An 18,401-nucleotide genomic window follows, 5' to 3' on the forward strand; every position below is an offset into this window, starting at 1 on the left:
TAAACACAGACCAGCCGCCTTCAGAATTCACACTTCCAATCCCACAAGCCTCAACTTATCTGTAAAGATGGGAAGTTCCCTGAAAGAAGGAATATCCAAAAAAGACCCGAGCTTGGGGACTCCTCCCAGTAGGAAGACTGGTGATCATTTCTCTTGAGTTAATTTTTCAAGTTTCCTTTGGCAATGTCTTTTTAAAGAACTACAATTACAACACTTTGAAACTGTCATTGTTCTCGAGAAATACTGAAAAATCACTGTTATGAAAGAAAAACACAACCGTGATCGCATCTCCATAAACTTCATTCCATATGGAAACTTCAGAATTTCGTCAGTGTCCCCACGTGCATCATGTTGACCTGATATGCTATGCTCTCGTCTCCAGCACTAACAAAGTCTCCTTCTTACTCTCCAGTCAGCTAGAAGGTGCAGGGAGGATGGGCACTATTGTCCTGCTTCTAGTGCCTCTCCCTCCCACCCCGGTCCTCCTGGGAGGAGTAGTGCGGGCCCTCGTTTGGAGCTTTCCAGATCTCTAGACAGTGACCCAGGAGCATGGCACAGCTTTCAAATTCGGGACCAATTCAGCTTTGGTTAAAGGAGTGTATACGTGACGCACCGGCAAGAGAGGGAAAACTAGCTTAGGCGTGGGGCTTCCAGAGCTGTCCCCCTGTCCTGTCTCCCTCTCCTCACCCCAAAACCTGGCAGTTGTGCAGGCCACATTTGGCCTGAGTTACTGCCCTGACAGTGTGTAATCACACGCCCTTGGAGCACGGCCAGAGGCCATCCTGCCTACTGGGGGTTGGTTTCTCCTCAGGGCAGGGAAGATATGGGAGGGGCTTGTGGGCGTGTGTGGGTGTGTCCCGGCCTTCTAATTCCTGTGTTTGCTTCTCAGGGACTTTCCTACTTTATTGCTCTGACTGGAAAGAAAAGAGGGCATTATTTCTGAATGCTTAGTTTCTTTTTTACTTTCCCAGTTTTATTTTTGGTCCTTATGCTGGGATAACACTGTGTGTGTGTGTGTGTGTGTGTGTGTCTGTCTGTCTGTCCATCTTAGGTATAGCCTATATATTCTCAGACTGGCTGGCAGGGACTATGCCATCGTCTTGCCCAAGAAGTTCCGTGTGGTACGAATGATGTCATTGTCTTCTGCCAACACCTGGGGCACTCTCCTTCTCATGAACCCCAGACCATGTGCATTCCCATCCCTGCCCATGCTGTCCGTGTGGCTTTGAACAGTGCCACTGTGCCCCCAGTCTCTTGCCTGTAAGAACAAAACAGGAAGACTACCTATCTCCTGGGGTCATTATGGGGGCCAAATGAATTAATCTGTGGAACATGCTTAGAACAGCTGGGAGTAGTAGCTCGGCCACAGCACACTTTCCACAAAGATTAACTGTTAATATTGTTGCACTGTTTCATTTGACTAGACTCTAGAGATTGTTTCTGTCACCTTCTCAGGGAACAATATTAGTCATGTTAAGATAGGATTTACCCACCTTTCCCCAAATACTCTAATCATGAAGTGGTAGCTATTATTTTTATGTATTTTTTATGGAGTTCACAAAGTGTCAAACCTATCATGTAGTAAGTGTGCTTGCCATCTCTACTTTTCAGGTTGGGGACATGGAAGCTCTGGAAGTGAAAGTGACTGCTGGTATGTGGCAGAGTTAGGAACCTGGTTTCTGCCTTTGGTCCGCTAGGATTCCAGGCCCACCTCTCTGGTGCTGCAGGAAATCACCTTATTTGCTGTCCCACTGCTTTGTCCTAAAGTCTCCACACAAGTAGCATCCTTACCCTGATCAGCGTTTTCAACCTCAGCACCATTTACAATTTGGGCCAGATAATTCATTTGGGGTGAAGGGGGGAGCAGAGCTGTCTTGTGCTTTGTGTTATGTTTCAAAGCATCCCTGCCCTCTGCCCACTAAATGCCAGTAGCAGCCCCCAATTATGACAGCCACAATGTCTCCAGACATTGTAGAATGTCCCTTGGGGGGGGGGGGCAAAATCAATGCTGGTTAAGAACTGCTCCCCTAGATCAAGGAAGATAGAAGAGAAATGTTGGGCGGAGGGTGGGGAGGTAAGGGTTGGCTATCACTTATTAAGCACTTACTATGTGCCAGGGAAGTTGCAAATATTGTCTCTGTTTCACCAACAGGAATTTTTTTTAGGATTAGCTGCATTTTTCTGAAAGAAATACTAGGGCTGAAAGAAGTAAACTGTATTGCCATTAAATTAGTAAGTGGCAGAAGAAGGATCCAAATCCAGGTTCATCTGGCAGGAAAGCCCACGCCCTTCCCATCACTTCCTACGTATCGTTTTCTGCAGGCTTATGGTGTTTTAGTTCTTTTTAGAAACCAAGAAAACCCACACAGTGAGGATTAAATGGGCTCAAAGTTATTTTGATACCACTCACGAGTGTATACCTTTAAAAACTAAACAAAACCAAAAAACTTCTTTGCAGCCCACTTACAACCAAGTAAGCAGAGCATCATATTGGTGAGAAAGATCGTTTAGGCTCAATTTCAGTGTCACCACACTTGAACTTTCTCACCTCTTGGAATATAGCAAGGATCCCCATATGACAAAGCTTGATTTCATTGTCCTCTTCCTTAAATATAGTATTCTGGCAGATTTCTCCTCATAACTTTTCTGTTAGGCTGATATCACCGTGGTTTTTAATAGATATTAGCAGTGCATAAGCAAAGAACTTTGTATCTCAGATGATATATATTTTAGTACTCCGGTTTTAATCAACTTTATGTGCAGGAAATTTGAACAGATAATAGAATGTCATTTATTAGTGCAATAATTGCTTTTTTAGAAATTATGGGAATCCTGATTAGAAGTGGAATATTGAACTGAATTATTTGGTGTTGAGATAAACTCTTCAGGGGGACCTTAATATTGCGATGCAATTAGCTTCATCTATACGTGGCTCCCGAGACCAGTTCCAGCATTTGCTCAGTTAATGCAGCTCCATTTCTGATGCCTCTCAGTTCACATCATTAATAAGTAGTTAGATGTGTCGGCCTGTTAAGTGATTTTAAGGGAGAATTTATTTGAACCCTGTCATAAGCTATCTTAGTATGTCCTAGAAAATAGTGATATAAAGCATCGTCTGTTAAAAACGTCACCCAAAACAACCTATGAGATAATTTTCGACTATGTTCCTTGAAGCAAGAAAGCGTATTATCAAAATGAAATGTAGGTGTTGAATGTGTCATGGTCCCTTATGGAAATATGACAGCACTTCCCATGGTAGAAGTCAGTCCCAGGAATAATTTCTCTTGCTGGCCGTGAGCCCAGGCAGGTGTAGCAGTAATACAGAGTGATTAGTGGATGCTGAACTACTCCCTCTCTCTCTCTCTCTTTTTAAAGCCCAAACTATCTTGTCGAATTTAACCATGTCTGGAATCGGTGTCTGGAAAATTATAACCATGAATGAAAAGAAAGGGAGGTACACACTCCTACTTTTCTCAAATTGGAATAAACTCACCTGACCAGACTAGACCAGACCAGACCAGACCCAGTGACGTTTCTAGCAAAGAAGATAAATGAGGGAGTTGGAAAAAGAGAAGGCAAAAGCTGTGGGTTTTCATAGAATAATAGCTATGTCTATGAAACCCTTTCAGTCTCTTGTAAAGGCTGAGAGTCGTGTTGTGTTTTTTAAATTCCTAATTCTGAGTTCCTAATTCTAAGGCCCCGGTTTCCTGGTTCTGCCCCTCCCCCTGATTTGGGGGGAGGAGTTAAATGAGGTAATACATATTAAGCAAGGAGTACAGGCCCTGGCTCCTAGTAAGGGCTCAGTAACTAGCAGATAGTAGTTGTTCAGGCTCTTCCCCAGCAACTTTGAACCCACTGCCAGCTAAAATCCACTGCCAGAATTCCGTGGGAGAGAACGAAGACTTCTGGCTTCTGGTGAGCGTAAACAAACACAGAGCCCGAAGTTCTCAAGGTATTAAGTACTTAACAAGGTGGAGTATTTAGTAAGGACCTATGCAAAGGGCAAGATGACAGAGTTCCCATGCCAACTTGACTCAGCAAAATGTTTGGGATTTTCAGGAAGTTAGGGCAGTAGCAAGACATTTCATGGTGTCTCAAACGTTGCTAATGTGCATAGGAATTCTCAGGGATTTTAAGATGCCTCTCTTGATTCTGCAGGCCTCTCTCCGGTGGAGCTGAGAGCCTGACTTTTAACCAGTTCCCAGGTGATGCTGATGCTGCCGGTCCGGGGACGAAACTGTGGAAAAGCAAAGCTTTCTTTAAGGACTGCAAAATCAAAGTCTTCCCCTGGCCCCTGCTTTTGTCCCCTGCCTGTGTTCAGCACCTGTTGCATGTGTGGTCAGAATAGCAGGGATTCTCATAACCCAGCTCCAGCCCTGGGCCAGGATCCCGGGTGACCCGGGCAAACACACACTCCTTCAGGGTCACGGGCAGGTTACTGAGTCAGGACTGCCAGAGCCTGCGTCGATGTTCCTTCTCTCCCCCCACCCCTTCTTTGACTGCCCCAAACCCTGGACTAATCTTGGAGCTGCTTAATAATAAGAAATCCAGCAGCAGAGTGAGGGGAGACAATTTTAAAGCAAAGGTTTTCTTGTTTGGCAATTACCTAACTTCACAATGCGGTTTACAGATTTGCAAATTCCATGTGTGTGGAACCAAACTGCTTCTCCTGAAAGATGATTAAAAGCTGACCTTCCCTACCCGCCCCCCCAAGCTCCCACCCCGCCTCCCATCGGGCGACAGTTTGGAGGGTTTTAAATGAGCGACAGTTTGGAGGGGTTTTTTTCTCTTTTCTCCCCCCATTCTAACGTTTTGGGGCATGTAAATTATATTTTAATAAAACGTCTATACCCGTGCTCGCACGCGCATGCGGACACGCAGGCAGCGGTGAATCTGGTTCTAATTACTTGTACTTTAGTTGAACTTTGGCGTTTCCTTTGACTTTCTCCCTAATGTATGTGAGCTGTGGGCCTTGCAATCCTGCAGTGAGTCCACAGAAAAAGGGGGAAAAAATCCAGACCGGCTCTCTTTGGTGCCAACAAAAATGAAGCCCCACTGAATGTTTTGACCAAATGCAACACTTTGCTATTCTCCCTTAATTAGCTGAAATTACTCCCTCCCACCGGGTCCCGGGAGCTCTGGGCTCAAAATTCCCCCGGGGCCATGCAGGAAATGCCTTTTGCTTTACAACTCCTTTTTCTTTTAAGGCTCAGCTGCCCAGAGAGTGCATTAAAATACTGTCTTAATCATGGAAGGTTCTAGTAAAAAGACAGGGCTTTCATAACGTTTGATGCCTGCCTGCCGCTAATCAGGCCCAACATAAAATCCCGAAATCTGTCAACATGGTTTAGGCAGCACTAAATTAGTTCTCACAAAGAAAAAAAAAATAGTATACTGTGCTCTCTCTTAAAAATGTTATCTGCTACTTAATCTAACCTTTAGAAAAATGCCAAGCATGTTAGGAATCGTGAAGGGAGCTATTGTTGGAGACTTTCCGTGTGTTTAAATGACACTCAGGTGTGTTGTAACAACAAGGACATTTATACTGTGTTTTCTCAGGTGAGTTGAGTTCGTGAGTGCCAAGTGCTCTTAAATAGGCAACAGCGTTAATTCTTTCTTTCTTCCTTTCTTCTTCTCCTCCTTCTTGTTTTGTTTTGTTTTATTTGGGGGATGAATTAACCCCCGGAGTTGTGGCAGAGTTCAAGAAAGCAGTGTCACTTGGGAGCGCTGGTCTTCTGCTCTCACACCAGCTCTGTCTGTGGAGATTCCCTTTAGCTTGTTTTTGTTTTGTCTGCAGACCGCTGGATCTGAAGCCCGTCAGAGTAGGGCTTCTCTGAGTGCCATCTGCGGACCACTGCCAGTTCCTCAACTGCCTGTTTCCAGTATGTGATGAGAGGAGAGCAGACACGCGTGTTCAGAAACTTTTACAGCAATTGGACAGAGTCCTTCTATGTCAGATACTGCTTGCTTTTTCCTTTAAGTGGTCGCTTGCGTTTTAGACATCTTGTTCAATTTCATTCCTTTTTTTCTAAAAATTGATGTTGTATGTATGTCCCCCCCAACCCCCCAGGGATTTGTTTCTATTGAATTTTATCACCCATGAAGGAATGGGGCGAGGAAGTTAGAAACGGTCTTATGCCATAGGAAGTTTGAAAATCGCTAATTTAAAGCAAAGGCCCCCCCCCCCCCCCCCCCCACCCCCCCCCCCCCACCCAGGAATTTCTGTTGCTGGTGGCTGATCTGGACCACACTTTGAGGAGCATTAATTCAAAGGCAAACAAAACCTGGAAGGGATTTTTCTAGAAGGAAGGTGTTTCTAGCTGTGTTTCCCTAGTGACCGCCACCTCCATGTTGCAGGAATGGAAAGGTTTCAAATACGGGCTAGAAGCTTCTGTCGGCACAGATCTGGTTCGGCTCACTGTCTCCTTTCGCATGTGTGCAGCCCAGAGAGGCCCCCTCAGCACCACTGGTGCTGACTCTGCTCTGGGCAGGGACCCACGGAGCCAAGCATCCATCTAGCCCCAAATAGCAGAAGTTCCTCTGTCTTGGCCATTCCCTGACAAAGCAGGGCAGCCCATCTGGTTAGCAGTTTGGATGCCACATCAGAGGCTGCTGCTTACTGGGGATGCAGTCACCAGACAGAACTGAGTAAGTCAATAAGTAAGCAAGGAAATAAATAAAAGCATGAGGCAAAAAGCAGATCCAAATTATTCCTCAAAGACTGCTTCCCCAAACTGAAATCACATCAGGATGGTTGGAGTGCAGTTGTTTTATTGAATGACACAAGCCTCTTTTCCCCCTGGGAAGTCTAAAAACTGCTTTTTTGGCCTGCCTGAGATCGCTGAATGAGCTAATACAGGACACATTGTCTGCTGAGCCTGCAGAGTTTTTGAGCAAAAATTTTATCATTCCATAGACTGATTGTGCTTGCCTGGAATAAGGAACAAGATGTTTGAGACCTCTCAAGGGCATTTGATGAATCTAACTCTAATTTAAAGGGACTAATAGATTATTGATTTAAGCAGGATGACAGTGAACAGATCAATGGCCAAGCACTGTGTAGCTCTCTTAAATACCAACAATGGCTAGTGGGAGAGGAGCCCTAGGCTGCCCCCTTCCCTTGTTTCCCACTGTCTGTATTGGTGGTGGTGGTAGGGGGAGGATAGAAGGGGAAGAGGAGCATTAATAAACTTGGCCAAAGTATATTTTTACTGAAGAGTCCAGAGGTTGCGTTAAAGTACAGATCTGCTTTTATATTGATGCCGTATCATGGTTGTAATTCTAGAACTTGCCTTGACGTGTTTGCTTAAGGCTAGCTTTGGCATTCAACCACACCACAGAGATTTGCTTTTCTGTTTGGCTTCACATTGTTCTCTGTGGTAGAGACCACACAAAGGAAATACAGGACCATCGATTATCAGTTTGGAGGGGGTTGTTTGAGTATATATTAGCACCAATATTGAATTCTTTACCATCAGTGGGACAGTTTTTCTGAAGATGATTATTTCTTGTCCATATATAAGGCTTTTCCTATTTATGTTGTGTGGGATTCATTTATGGCATTTGTAGGGTTTAAATTACAAACCTCAATAGAAAGAACTCATTCATCCTTCAAAACACAGCCTGGTCACCTCTGGGAAGTCTCCTTTGAGTTCTCTGGGCTCAAAAAGGCTTTTAGCTCTCTGGCATTTTATTATATCCGTGGTCCCCAAACTGCTACAATTTGGACTCACCTGGGTTTGTTTGTTTGTTTATTTATTTATACACTCGTGGTCCCACTCCCAGATAGTCTGGCGTAATAGCTTTGGGATACAACCTGGGCATTAGAATGTTTAAAAGCTACCTACATTGGTCTAATGTACAACCGGCTTAGAGAGCCACTGTATTATATTCTCGTTTTTGGTTTATTTTCCATCTGGCAAAACCATCAAGACTAAGGCATTATACCATGCACCATCCATAGCCTCGAACACAATATCTGGCATGCTGTGGTCTAGTTACTCAGCAGAATAAGTGATTGAACACATGACCATCCACCACACAAACATGGAAAGGTTCATAGCATTACTGGTGAAATCACCACAGCTTTAATAAAAGTCTAGAGCCATCACTATTGATCACTGACAACAGAACATTTCCATTCATGGCACCTGTTCAGGAAAAGCATTCTGGATTCATCCATTTGTTACAAGTGACTCTTATCCACAGAAAAAGGCTTTTACCAAACTTTGTAAAATGTTTTGGGCTTTGTGAGGTCTCCTGCCTTTTTAAAAGTGTGCTTTGCCCTGAGTTTCTTGGGCATTAAATTGCCCAAGTTCTGTTTCCTCTCTTTGGGAGGGTGAAATGCTGGATTCCCTTTAGGACATGTATTTGAAGTGACATATTTATGGAAATTACCACCCACTTTTGAAATTCAGGGCATAACTCTGACAGCTGAATCCAGCCCTAACAGAATTCTATTTACAACTTTCCTAGACAAGCCAGATTAGCTGTTCTACACGAGCGAGTAGAACATTAAAACACACACACCCCACATTGCTTCTGTGGCAAACACAATGCAGGATTGATCGTGGTGGTGATGACATAACTCTGTCAGAGTTGTTGAAACACTTGGGTGGAAGTAGAGCCGTACAAATAAAACCAATCCAAGACTTTGGGGAGGCATTTAGGGAAGGACTCCCTTGTATTGATATATGGGGAGTGACCTAGCCTTTCTAGAAGTCGGTTTATCAACATGAAGTAAAAAGTAACAAAACATTTCTAAATAACCATACCTTTTGAGCTAGTAATTACACCTCAGAGAATTTATCTTAAATAGGCATGTGTTGAGATTAGTTAGAAAGAGGGTCATCATAATGGAATGTTCTTCAGGAAAAATATTTATGGGCAAGGAAATAAACGCATGACATAATAAGTTAAACAGAGTCCCAAACAAAATCTACAGTAAAAGTCTTCTTTAGTAAACAAACAAACAAACAAACCGGAATCATTTATCTGGCTAGGAAAGTAGTCTGGAAGGGTGTATGCTGGGGTGATAACCATGCTTTTTCTCTGAGTAGAAGGTTGGGGGTGATTCTCTGCATGTTTGTTTTTCTTAGATTTTAACAAAGAGCCACACATTATTCCGTACTTTTAACCAGTACTGTTTTCTTGTTGATGTCATTATTACTCATTTGCTTCCAATGAAGCTGATTAGCTTAGTGTTGGGACTGCTTTTGCACTTAACAGCTCAATAGCTGATCTGATAAGCTTTAGTGACTTCTCGGATGCTAACTTTTATGTAGAATACTTGTCATAATGGTGCCAAGCTGCCCAGAGTAAGGGCCGTCTTCGTCCCAGACATCTTCTAACCAGTAAAGACTGTAATAGATTTATCTGCTAGCCCTGCATCACTGTAATGAATTCATTCCAAGATACTTCTGAATTATGAAAATACTATAATTATAGTTGATTCTACTCCAAAAGGATAATTAATTTTTTAAAGAAGCAAATGAGTATATGAAAGCTATTTGATTTGTAATTGTCTTACCTTAATGCCTTAGAAGGGCACTTAGTACTTGGAATGAAAACGCAAAGGGAGCAGGGAAAAGTTCATGTATTCACTCACAAATATTTATAGATATCCTACCTACTATGTGCCAGGACCTCTTCTTGGCCTGGAACATAGTTGCAAATGATGCAGGTAAGTTCCATGGCCTCATGAAATCCGGAATTGGAAGGTAACAGGTAGAATATAAAATTGTGCATAAACAAACGTTCTAAATTTTGGTGTACTAGTCAGGGTTTTACAGAAAATAAAATAATGGGGTGTAGTGATCAGGAGGGAGAAGGGACATCTTAGAAAAGACATCTTGGAGGAGGTGACATTTAAGATCTAAGAGGTGAAGAAATGTCACCAGACATGTGGCAGTGTGAGAATTTCCAGGTATGTTTACCTGGTTAGTGCAGTAGCCTTATGTTGGTACAAAAGCTTGCCCTATTCAGGAGATGGAATAGAAGCTAAGTGTTTAGAGGTCTGATAAATGACAATGATGATCTCAGTGATGTTGATGTTACTAAGGGGCCGTATCATAAAGAGCCTTGTAGAAGGCAATAATGAGATTGACTTTGATCTAATTGGCGACTAGTGGAGGGCCTTAGACAAGTAAGGGAGGTGGATTGCTTTTACCTTTTTGAAAGGTTATCTGACTCTGTATTTGAAGAAGGGACCCAGGGGTAGGAGCACAGGCACAGGGAGACCATTGAAGAGGCTGTTGCAGTAGCTCAGGTGAGGGATGATGGTGGCCTGCTGGCCTGGCATGGTAGCAGGATGATGAGATGAGGATGGATCCACAATGTGTGTAAGAAGTAGAGTTGCCCCATCTTCCTGAAGGTTTGGCTATCGGACAATAAAGTCAATAGAATATCTAGTCTGGAAGATTGTGAGTAGTGGAACAACTGGAAATCTTACACTCTGGGGAATATACTGTATATTGTAAAGAAATTTGGAGGTTGGAATATTCTGGAACATTACTGAATGACTTTGGGTCACTCACTCCCTTCCCCATTTCCATCACACTTTGTGTGCATTTTTGCCTGCGATAGGAAAAGGGCCAGGTCTTGACTTGGAACATAAATCTGGTAAGAAGGGATGGGAGAATAAATTCTGTGAATTCCTATTTCCCATGGAATTTGGGTGGTTAAAAAATGAAATGGGGAAATCCTGTATTTTTAAATCTAGGAAAAAGAGCAGAATGACTCTGCCATCATCAGTATAACCCACTGCTTCTCAAACATTAATTGTATATTTGGCAATCTGAGGGTTTTGTTCAAAATCAGATTCTGATTCCCAAGGCCTGAGCGGGGGCCTGATGCTCTGTTTTCTTATTAGCTCTAAGTGGACGCTGAGGCCGCTGGTCCAAGGAGCAGTCTTGGAGTAGCCAAGGTCTTACCGATTTTTTTATTAATGACAATCCGTCATGGCTGCATGGCCCTCCCCAGATGCTTGCCCAGTGGCTGCTGTGGGCATTTTCTCCATTTGTCTTGGGAAACTTACTTTTGGCTAAGTGAGCAACTGGGTCAAAAAAGTCATTTCAGAGACTCCATGTGCATCAGAAGCTAAGGAAAACAAAGAGCAGAAAGACCGGGTGTTGCAGTGTGAAGATCTCACTTTGGTCTTGGTTCTACGAACCGGCCTGTTGATCTTGGACGAGTCATGGCACTTCCCCAGTTTCTGTTTCCCTCAGGGGCAGCATGGAGAGAAAATCATGTCCCTCACAGTGCTGGGACGCACCATGAAGGAGAGGGGCAAATATGCTTGCTCTGTGAACGGTAGAGTGCCACAATCCTGTCCATGTCCCCACAGCCTGGCCGACAACGACCCGTGTTTTTGTGGGCCTGTTTTTGCTGGTGTTCTTGCTGAACTTGGCACTGGGACCTATGATTTCGCTGGTGAAAAAGAAATGAAATGACCCATTTTCTCTTTTTTTCTCCCCTCCACCCGCCACCCCGACCCATCTCCACCACAGCAATTGAAACACAGAGCACCAGCTCTGAGGAACTGGTCCCGAGCCCTCCGTCTCCACTTCCTCCCCCCCGTGTGTACAAACCCTGCTTCGTCTGCCAGGACAAATCATCGGGGTACCACTATGGAGTCAGCGCCTGTGAGGGCTGTAAGGTCAGTACCCGCGCCTCTGCATCCCGCGTGCGTTCCTTTTCCTTGTGCTCTGTTGGGTGGGGGGAACCTGCTCAGCTCTAGAAACCGGCTGCTTTGCCATCTTGAAATGCCACCTCTACTGTGGGGGGCTCAGTTGTATTTGATGGTTGCATTTCTTCCTTCTCTCTCATTAGTTAAAAACTCAGAAACTTCTGCAAATGACTGATGGGGGCCAAATGTTTCTAGGGCCCTTAAAATAACAGAACAGTTCTTTTCAGGTAACAAGAGCTTTTTGAAGGAGTCCTGAAAAGCATCATCCTGTTTCTCTTTAGAACATGCCGTCTGCTGTCTTCGTAGTTTTATTTTATTTTTAAATATGACTGACAGTCCACTAAATCAACTTGCTGTGAATCCAAGGTTGAAATTGGGATTTATCTTCTGGCTGTTTCCTCAGCCCTGTGGCCTTTGAATTACAGTTTGATTTTCAGCCTGTAGGGACTTGCTACCGTGTGCGCGTGTCATAAATTCAGGAGAACTGGATTTAAAATTCCAGCCTATGGAGTGGTGGAGGCTGAACATGTGTCAGAGAGGATATGGCTGCTTTGAATCAAGCTAGACAATTCCTATCGTGTCCAACAGTCTTAATTGAATGAAAGAGCTGCTTTTTTTTTTGAGAGAGAGAAAAGAAACGAAGAATGACTTCATAAACAAATCCAGCTCATCCACAGTTTTTCAAAGGAGCTATGACTGTTTTGAGCTAGCCCTTTTCCAGATAGACAGCCATTTTAGGGTCCCTCCTACAGCTGGTCAGATCTGTTCTGTATATAGATCCATTGGATGATTCATTGCAATTTTCAGCATGCTGGAATATCACAGGTGCTCCCATCAGGTGCCCTGTGGCATTTTGTATTTGGCTTGTCAGAGTTAGCATCTGTTGTCAGCATATGGATTGGTTGGGCACTACGGTGTAACAAACCCTCCTAAAGCTGGAGGGCCCAAGACGACCACCCTGCGTTTAGTTTCCGGTTCTGTGGGACAGCACTTTAAGCCTGCTTCCTCTGGGTGGTTCACCTGCCCTCAGCTACTCTCTGCTGTGTATCTCCAGTCAGCTGCAGGTTCCCTCCGTGGCTCTGCTTCTGGGGGTTACTGAAGGCTCCTGTTGGGTGTCTCACCTCTCCCCCTTGTGGTCTCTAGTGCCTGTTGGGCTGGTACTGGGTTATTTGCACAGGCAGGGTTCTGGAAGGAGGAACAGAGGCATATGAGTTATCCTGAGGCCCGGGCTCACACGTGGCACAGTGTCTCTGCTGACGTGTTCTGTTGGTCAAAGTAAGTCATAAGCCGGTGAGACTTGGGAGGTGGGAACAGAAACTCAACTGTCTAATGCAAAGGGCAGCAAAGTCACGTTCTAAGAGGGAGGAATACAGGGTAAGGACAAGCAGGATCATTTTAGTATGGAGTCTGTCACGCTGAATGCCTTACAGTCCATGCCCCAGAGTGGATAGGGTCCTAGCTTGAGTGCACAGCACCACACTCAAGTCTGGAGAGTCGTGGGTGCTTAAAGATAGAGGTTGAGCAGACACAGAAATGTCACTCTGCCCCTGAAATTATGAGTTTTCTCCTCTTTTCAAGCTACTGCAATAAACATGGATTATTTTACTGAGCGAGGCTACTTTAGGGAACATCTCTCTGCCTCTGGGATTGTGTTGGTTGTTTTAAAGGAGTGTCCTTTCCTCCAGTAGCTTCAGATAAGGTGATCAGGAAAGTTCACACGGCTGCCAGTTGGCAGCTAGATGAAAAGCCAAACATTTGTGCGTCTAATTATTACTTTTATTATTGATTGCTAGCTGAACCTACTTAACTTTATCCTGATATTTTGGACAGCCACAGCCAAACACAAGTTGACTTTGTCCACTTGTTGTGCAATATATAAATAAACCCTTTCCTAATGATCATTTGGAGTGAAATGAAAAGACACTCCTTTATTTCAAAAAATGTTAAGTCACGTCCTGTCCGGAAATGGCTCGGAATGTGGTTATATTCTAACTCAGCTTACCTGCTCCTGTTCTGTCCTGGGAAAAGAAATTACCCCACATCTCTCTTCTTTGCCACATTCCAGGCCCTACAATATTCAGCTGTTTCACAATCTGTACAGTACACAGTGTTTTAATGAGCTCTTAGTCAGCTAATTTCCTTGACCTCTTGTTTTAATTTTGGACTCTGACTCTTTTTAGGAAAAACCCCAACAACAACAAAACCCATACCAGAACAGGCAACGTTGATAAACTTGATGAAGGCAGTCAGAGTCTTGTTATGGTGTAGCTGTTTATCAGAGTAAAAGCCCAATAAGGCTGGTCAGCCAGTTGTCGGATTTGAGGGTTTTTGTATCGTGGGTGCATCTCTGAAAATATGGGCTGCCTTTCCCCTAGGTTGTTGAGAAAGACTGCTCTGCATTTTGGCTTACTGGGAAAACATAGTGGTAGAATTCACAGAACTGAAAACCATAAGGGCAAGGTATAATAATGTAACAGCCAAAGGAGAGAAACACAATTTAAAAAAATTAAATATAATTGTTACCATTTTTTTAAAGGAGTTACTAAAACAGTGCAAAATTTATTATGTAAAAAATAGAAAATTAAAACCACCATAGTTCTATGCTGGGAGAAAACCTCTGCTAAATCTGTTTTTCTATGAGTGCATATATATATGTATTATTATTTTTGGCTTTTAGAAAAATAGAAGTTTATGTTAGATGCTGGTTTTAATCTGCTTTTTAAATTTAATAGTCTTTCATGATCAAAATGTAAACAACTGCATAGTTTTTGTGGTTATAACATTAATGTAGTAATTTATGGTTATTTCATAATTTATTTAATGAATTCTGTGTTCATTTAAAGTGTTTGCAGTTTTTCTCTATTACAAGTAATACTTTAATGTATAGCCTTGAGGTATATCTGTGATCTTTTTTTTTTTTTTTTAGGATAAATTAGTAGAATTTGAATTTCTGGGTCATTGGCTTTGAACATTCTTAAGGTTTTTGATACAAATGGCCAAAATGTCCTCTAAAGGAGATATATCAGTTTAAGTTCTGCTAATCTGTTCAAAGTTAATTGTATTTGGGGCACCTGGGTGGCTCAGTCAGTTAGGCATCTGCCTTCAGCTGGGATCCTGGGATCAAGTTCCACAGTGGACTTTCTGCTTGGTGGAGAGCATGCTTCTCCCTCAACTCCCTCTGCCTACTGCTCCATCTGCTTGTACTTTTCTCTCCCTCTCACTCTTAATTGTGTTAGAGATTATCTACTAGGAATCTCTCCCATGTGATAATAAGGTAATGCATCAAAACCAACGTCTCCTCTGGAATTCTGCCTCTCTACATAGGGTGTTTATAACGGGCCCGATGCATGTTATCCTCTTGGCCTCCCAGCAGATACACCATGGGTCCCTGGTCCACCATAAGGGCTGGCCCATTTCTTGGCTAGGGATCAAAGATCAGTATTCTGGGTTGGGAGCCCTGCTCTAAAATAGGACCCCTAAAGAGAACCCAGTTTATATCTATAAGAAATAATGCCCAAGGTGGCTTCAGCCTGTCCTGACCAGGATGACCTTATTGACTATTGTTTGGGAAAGAGAACCTTCTGTTTTCTTAGGTAACAGTGGCATTCTCAAATTCAAATTTAAGGAATTGGTTATGGTCCGCCTCTTGGAATGGCCAGTGGTTACTGTGTTAACACAGCATTACCATGGCAACATAACCACTAGATGCACCATTGGGATGTCCCCTTTAGGGGATTTCCAGCTGAACCATGGCAGTTTTTTGCAGGGGACAAAGAGTACATAAAGTGAACAGGTGTTGTGGTTAGCCAAGAGGGTTCAGCAATAGAGAGTGATAAAGCTGATTTTCATGTGTCCTTCAGAAACCGTGTCATTGCTCATAGCTATAATATATGCACAGTTTGGGGCTTTATCATATTTTATATTGATTATGGAGTTTAGAGTAAGCATACCCGGATTTGAATTCTAGTTAGACTATTTGATAACTCTGTGACCTTGGGCACACATCTTTAGTTCTCTGTGTCTGTCTGTTCTCATCTGGAAAAATGGAGATAAGAAACCATCTATTTCATAATATTGCTGCGAGTATAAAATGAGTTACTACGAAGCATATAGACAGTACTTGGCAAATAGTAAGTGGTATATACATTCAGTTATGGTCTGTATTATCAATAATTTAATGACTTTCCATGGCGATGTAACATCAGTTATGCTCTTAGTACTCTTTCTTATAAAACTCTTTTACCAATTCTCTATTTCTTTATACCAAAAATAAACACTGCCTCTTTCCTTCAAGATTTAGTTTAAGACCCAACCACTCCACTGAATCTACCCTGATTACTCCAGTATGGGGGTTGGCAAATGGTTTCCATAAAGAGCCAGGTAGTAAATATTTTAGTTTTGAAGGCCATCTGGTCTCTGTCCCAACTACTCAACTCTGTCACTGTAGTATGAAAGGCACAGACAATATGGCAAACAATGGCCATGGGTTTGTTTCAATAAAGCTTTATTTTTTTAAAAGATTTTATTTACTTATTGGAGAGAGAGACAGAATGAGTGGGGGTAGAGGGGCAAAGGGAGAGAGAGAGAGAGAAGCAGACTTCCTGCTGAGCTGGGATCACCCCCCCCATCCCCCCACCTCCCTGCAGTGGGACTCAATCCCAGGACCTGGAGATCATGACCTGAGCTGAAGGCAGATGCTTAATCAACTGAGCCATCCAGGTGTCCCAATAAAACTTTATTTATAGAAATAAGCAGTGGGCCACACTTGGCCCTTGGCCTCAGGAGGATGTATTCTTTCTTATGATTTCTAAAACTCAAGAGCTGATGCTCTCATGCCAGAGGTGCCAGGCCAGTTGTTTCTGATGGACTGTAGGCTGGGGAATGCAGTACTTCTTTTCCACTTGCTTCAGAAATGGTGTTTTAAAAAGTTGATGTCTCCTTATCCAGAGCTCCAAGGTGGGAACTTTAAGACTCCTCTCTCTCTCTGTTTTTACTGTACCCCTTTAGTCTCACTGAGCTCCCACTTCTTTATCATCCAAAGTTACAGAAATTAGCAGTTTCCTTATAAGTGAGTTGCTTCCAGGAGCACCTAGCATCTTACTTTGGAGAGGTTTGTGGGATGTGTTTAATGAGGGGCTGTCTTAGTAAGATTTTCTTGCTTAAAAAATAACCCAATCAATGCTTGTTGGCTTAAAACAACAGACATGTCTTGTCACAGTTCTGTGCAGGTTTTCTTGTCTTGGCTGGCTTGTCTTGGGTCGGGTGGTTTAGGTGGCCTCACATGACTGGGTCCTCTCCCTGTGTTCTCATTCCTCATCCATTAGCCTAGCCTGGACTTGTTCACAGGGTGGTAGATGGGTCCCCATCAGTAAGAGGAAAAGCATCAAAGTGCAACCGCTGGTTGCATCACATTAGCTCACGTCCTGTTGGCCAGACAAGTGACATGGTCAAGCCTCAGTCTGATGGATGGAGAAATAGACTCCACCTTTGAAGGGAAAAGTGGCAAAGTCACCTTGCAAAAAGGGTGGGTCTGTTAGAGCTGGCTGTTGACGATATACTGTCGTCTGTGAACTCCTTATTTCATGTGTAAGTCTCTTCTAATAGCCTGTATTCACCATTCCATCATCTTTTAGCAGATAATTATTGAACACCTACTACATCCCAAGGCCTATGCAGACACTGGAGATGCAGCAGTGAACAGGGGAGATTTTCTTCCTGGAACTTACTGTCTTGTATAAATAATGTACAAATGATAAACAATTTAGAATTGAAAGAAAAGGAACAGAATGGTCTATAAACAACAGTGGAGAGGCACCTGATTTATTTGGGAGTCAGGGGGCGATCTTAGGGCTGGAAGAAACCAGCTGTGTGAGTAACGGGGAGAACATTTCAGGGCAGAAACTAAATACTTAGGATCTAGGGCTATTTCTTCCTTTCTTTGCTATATCCGTTAGCTTTTCTGGGACTCAACACATTTGTAAAAGTAAAATTCACAAGTTTGAACCCAGTCCTACAGCAAATAATGGTAAAACTGTACTCATGGGGCGCCTGGGTAGCTCAGTGGGTTAAGCCCCTGCCTTCAGCTCAGGTCATCTCAGGGTCCTGGGATCGAACCCCGAATCCTGCTCTCTGCTCAGCGGGGAGCCTGCTCCCCCCCCCCCCGCCCCGCCTGCCTGCTTCTCTGCCTACTTGTGATCTCTCTCTGTTAAATAAATAAATAAACTCTTAAAAAAAAAACCAAAAAACTATACTTATTATTGTACTCATTTCTTGTTGGGGATCGCTAATGTGGTGTGGCTATAAGTTGAGAGGTAGGTAGGGGAAGGAGAAAACTGCCTTGTTGGATACCTTCTCTATACCAGCCATTGGGACATTTTATATTATTTAATTCTTGCAAGAGCTCTATAGGGGGAAGGTTTGATGATACCCATTTTACAGATGAGGAAACTGAGTTTCAGAGACATGAAGGAACATGGCTAAGGTCACACAGCTGGTCTTTTCAAGGGCTAGGATTAAAGTGTTAAGCCTGCTGGAAAATATTCCACTGTTTTAGCTGCATTGAAACAGAAGGTAGGAAGCAGTGGTGTGTGATGTTCTGGAGTTTTATGGGCCAACAAATTAAAAACAGGTGGGAGTATATTTTAAAAGAAAAACAACCCTGTTTTCTTGATCATTTTATAAAAGAAATGGCATTTTTATAACAAAAAGTAGAAGA

The 18,401-nt window shown here is 43.2% G+C and overlaps 1 protein-coding gene across 3 annotated transcripts in view; it reads left to right on the forward strand.

The window, feature by feature from the left end:
- Positions 1 to 18,401, forward strand: part of RARB (retinoic acid receptor beta) — a 195,122-nt gene that overhangs the window by 47,660 nt on the left and 129,061 nt on the right. For all 3 annotated transcript variants that reach the window (XM_004754348.3, XM_004754347.3, XM_004754351.3), the window contains exon 2: positions 11,508 to 11,656. In XM_004754348.3, coding sequence (XP_004754405.1) covers positions 11,508 to 11,656 — 149 coding nt within the window. The remainder of the gene's footprint in view (positions 1 to 11,507; positions 11,657 to 18,401) is intronic.

The sequence above is a fragment of the Mustela putorius genome, unplaced genomic scaffold (assembly GCF_011764305.1).
Source record: "Mustela putorius furo isolate JIRA1106 unplaced genomic scaffold, ASM1176430v1.1 tig00003834_pilon_pilon_pilon, whole genome shotgun sequence".
NCBI lineage: Eukaryota > Metazoa > Chordata > Mammalia > Carnivora > Mustelidae > Mustela > Mustela putorius.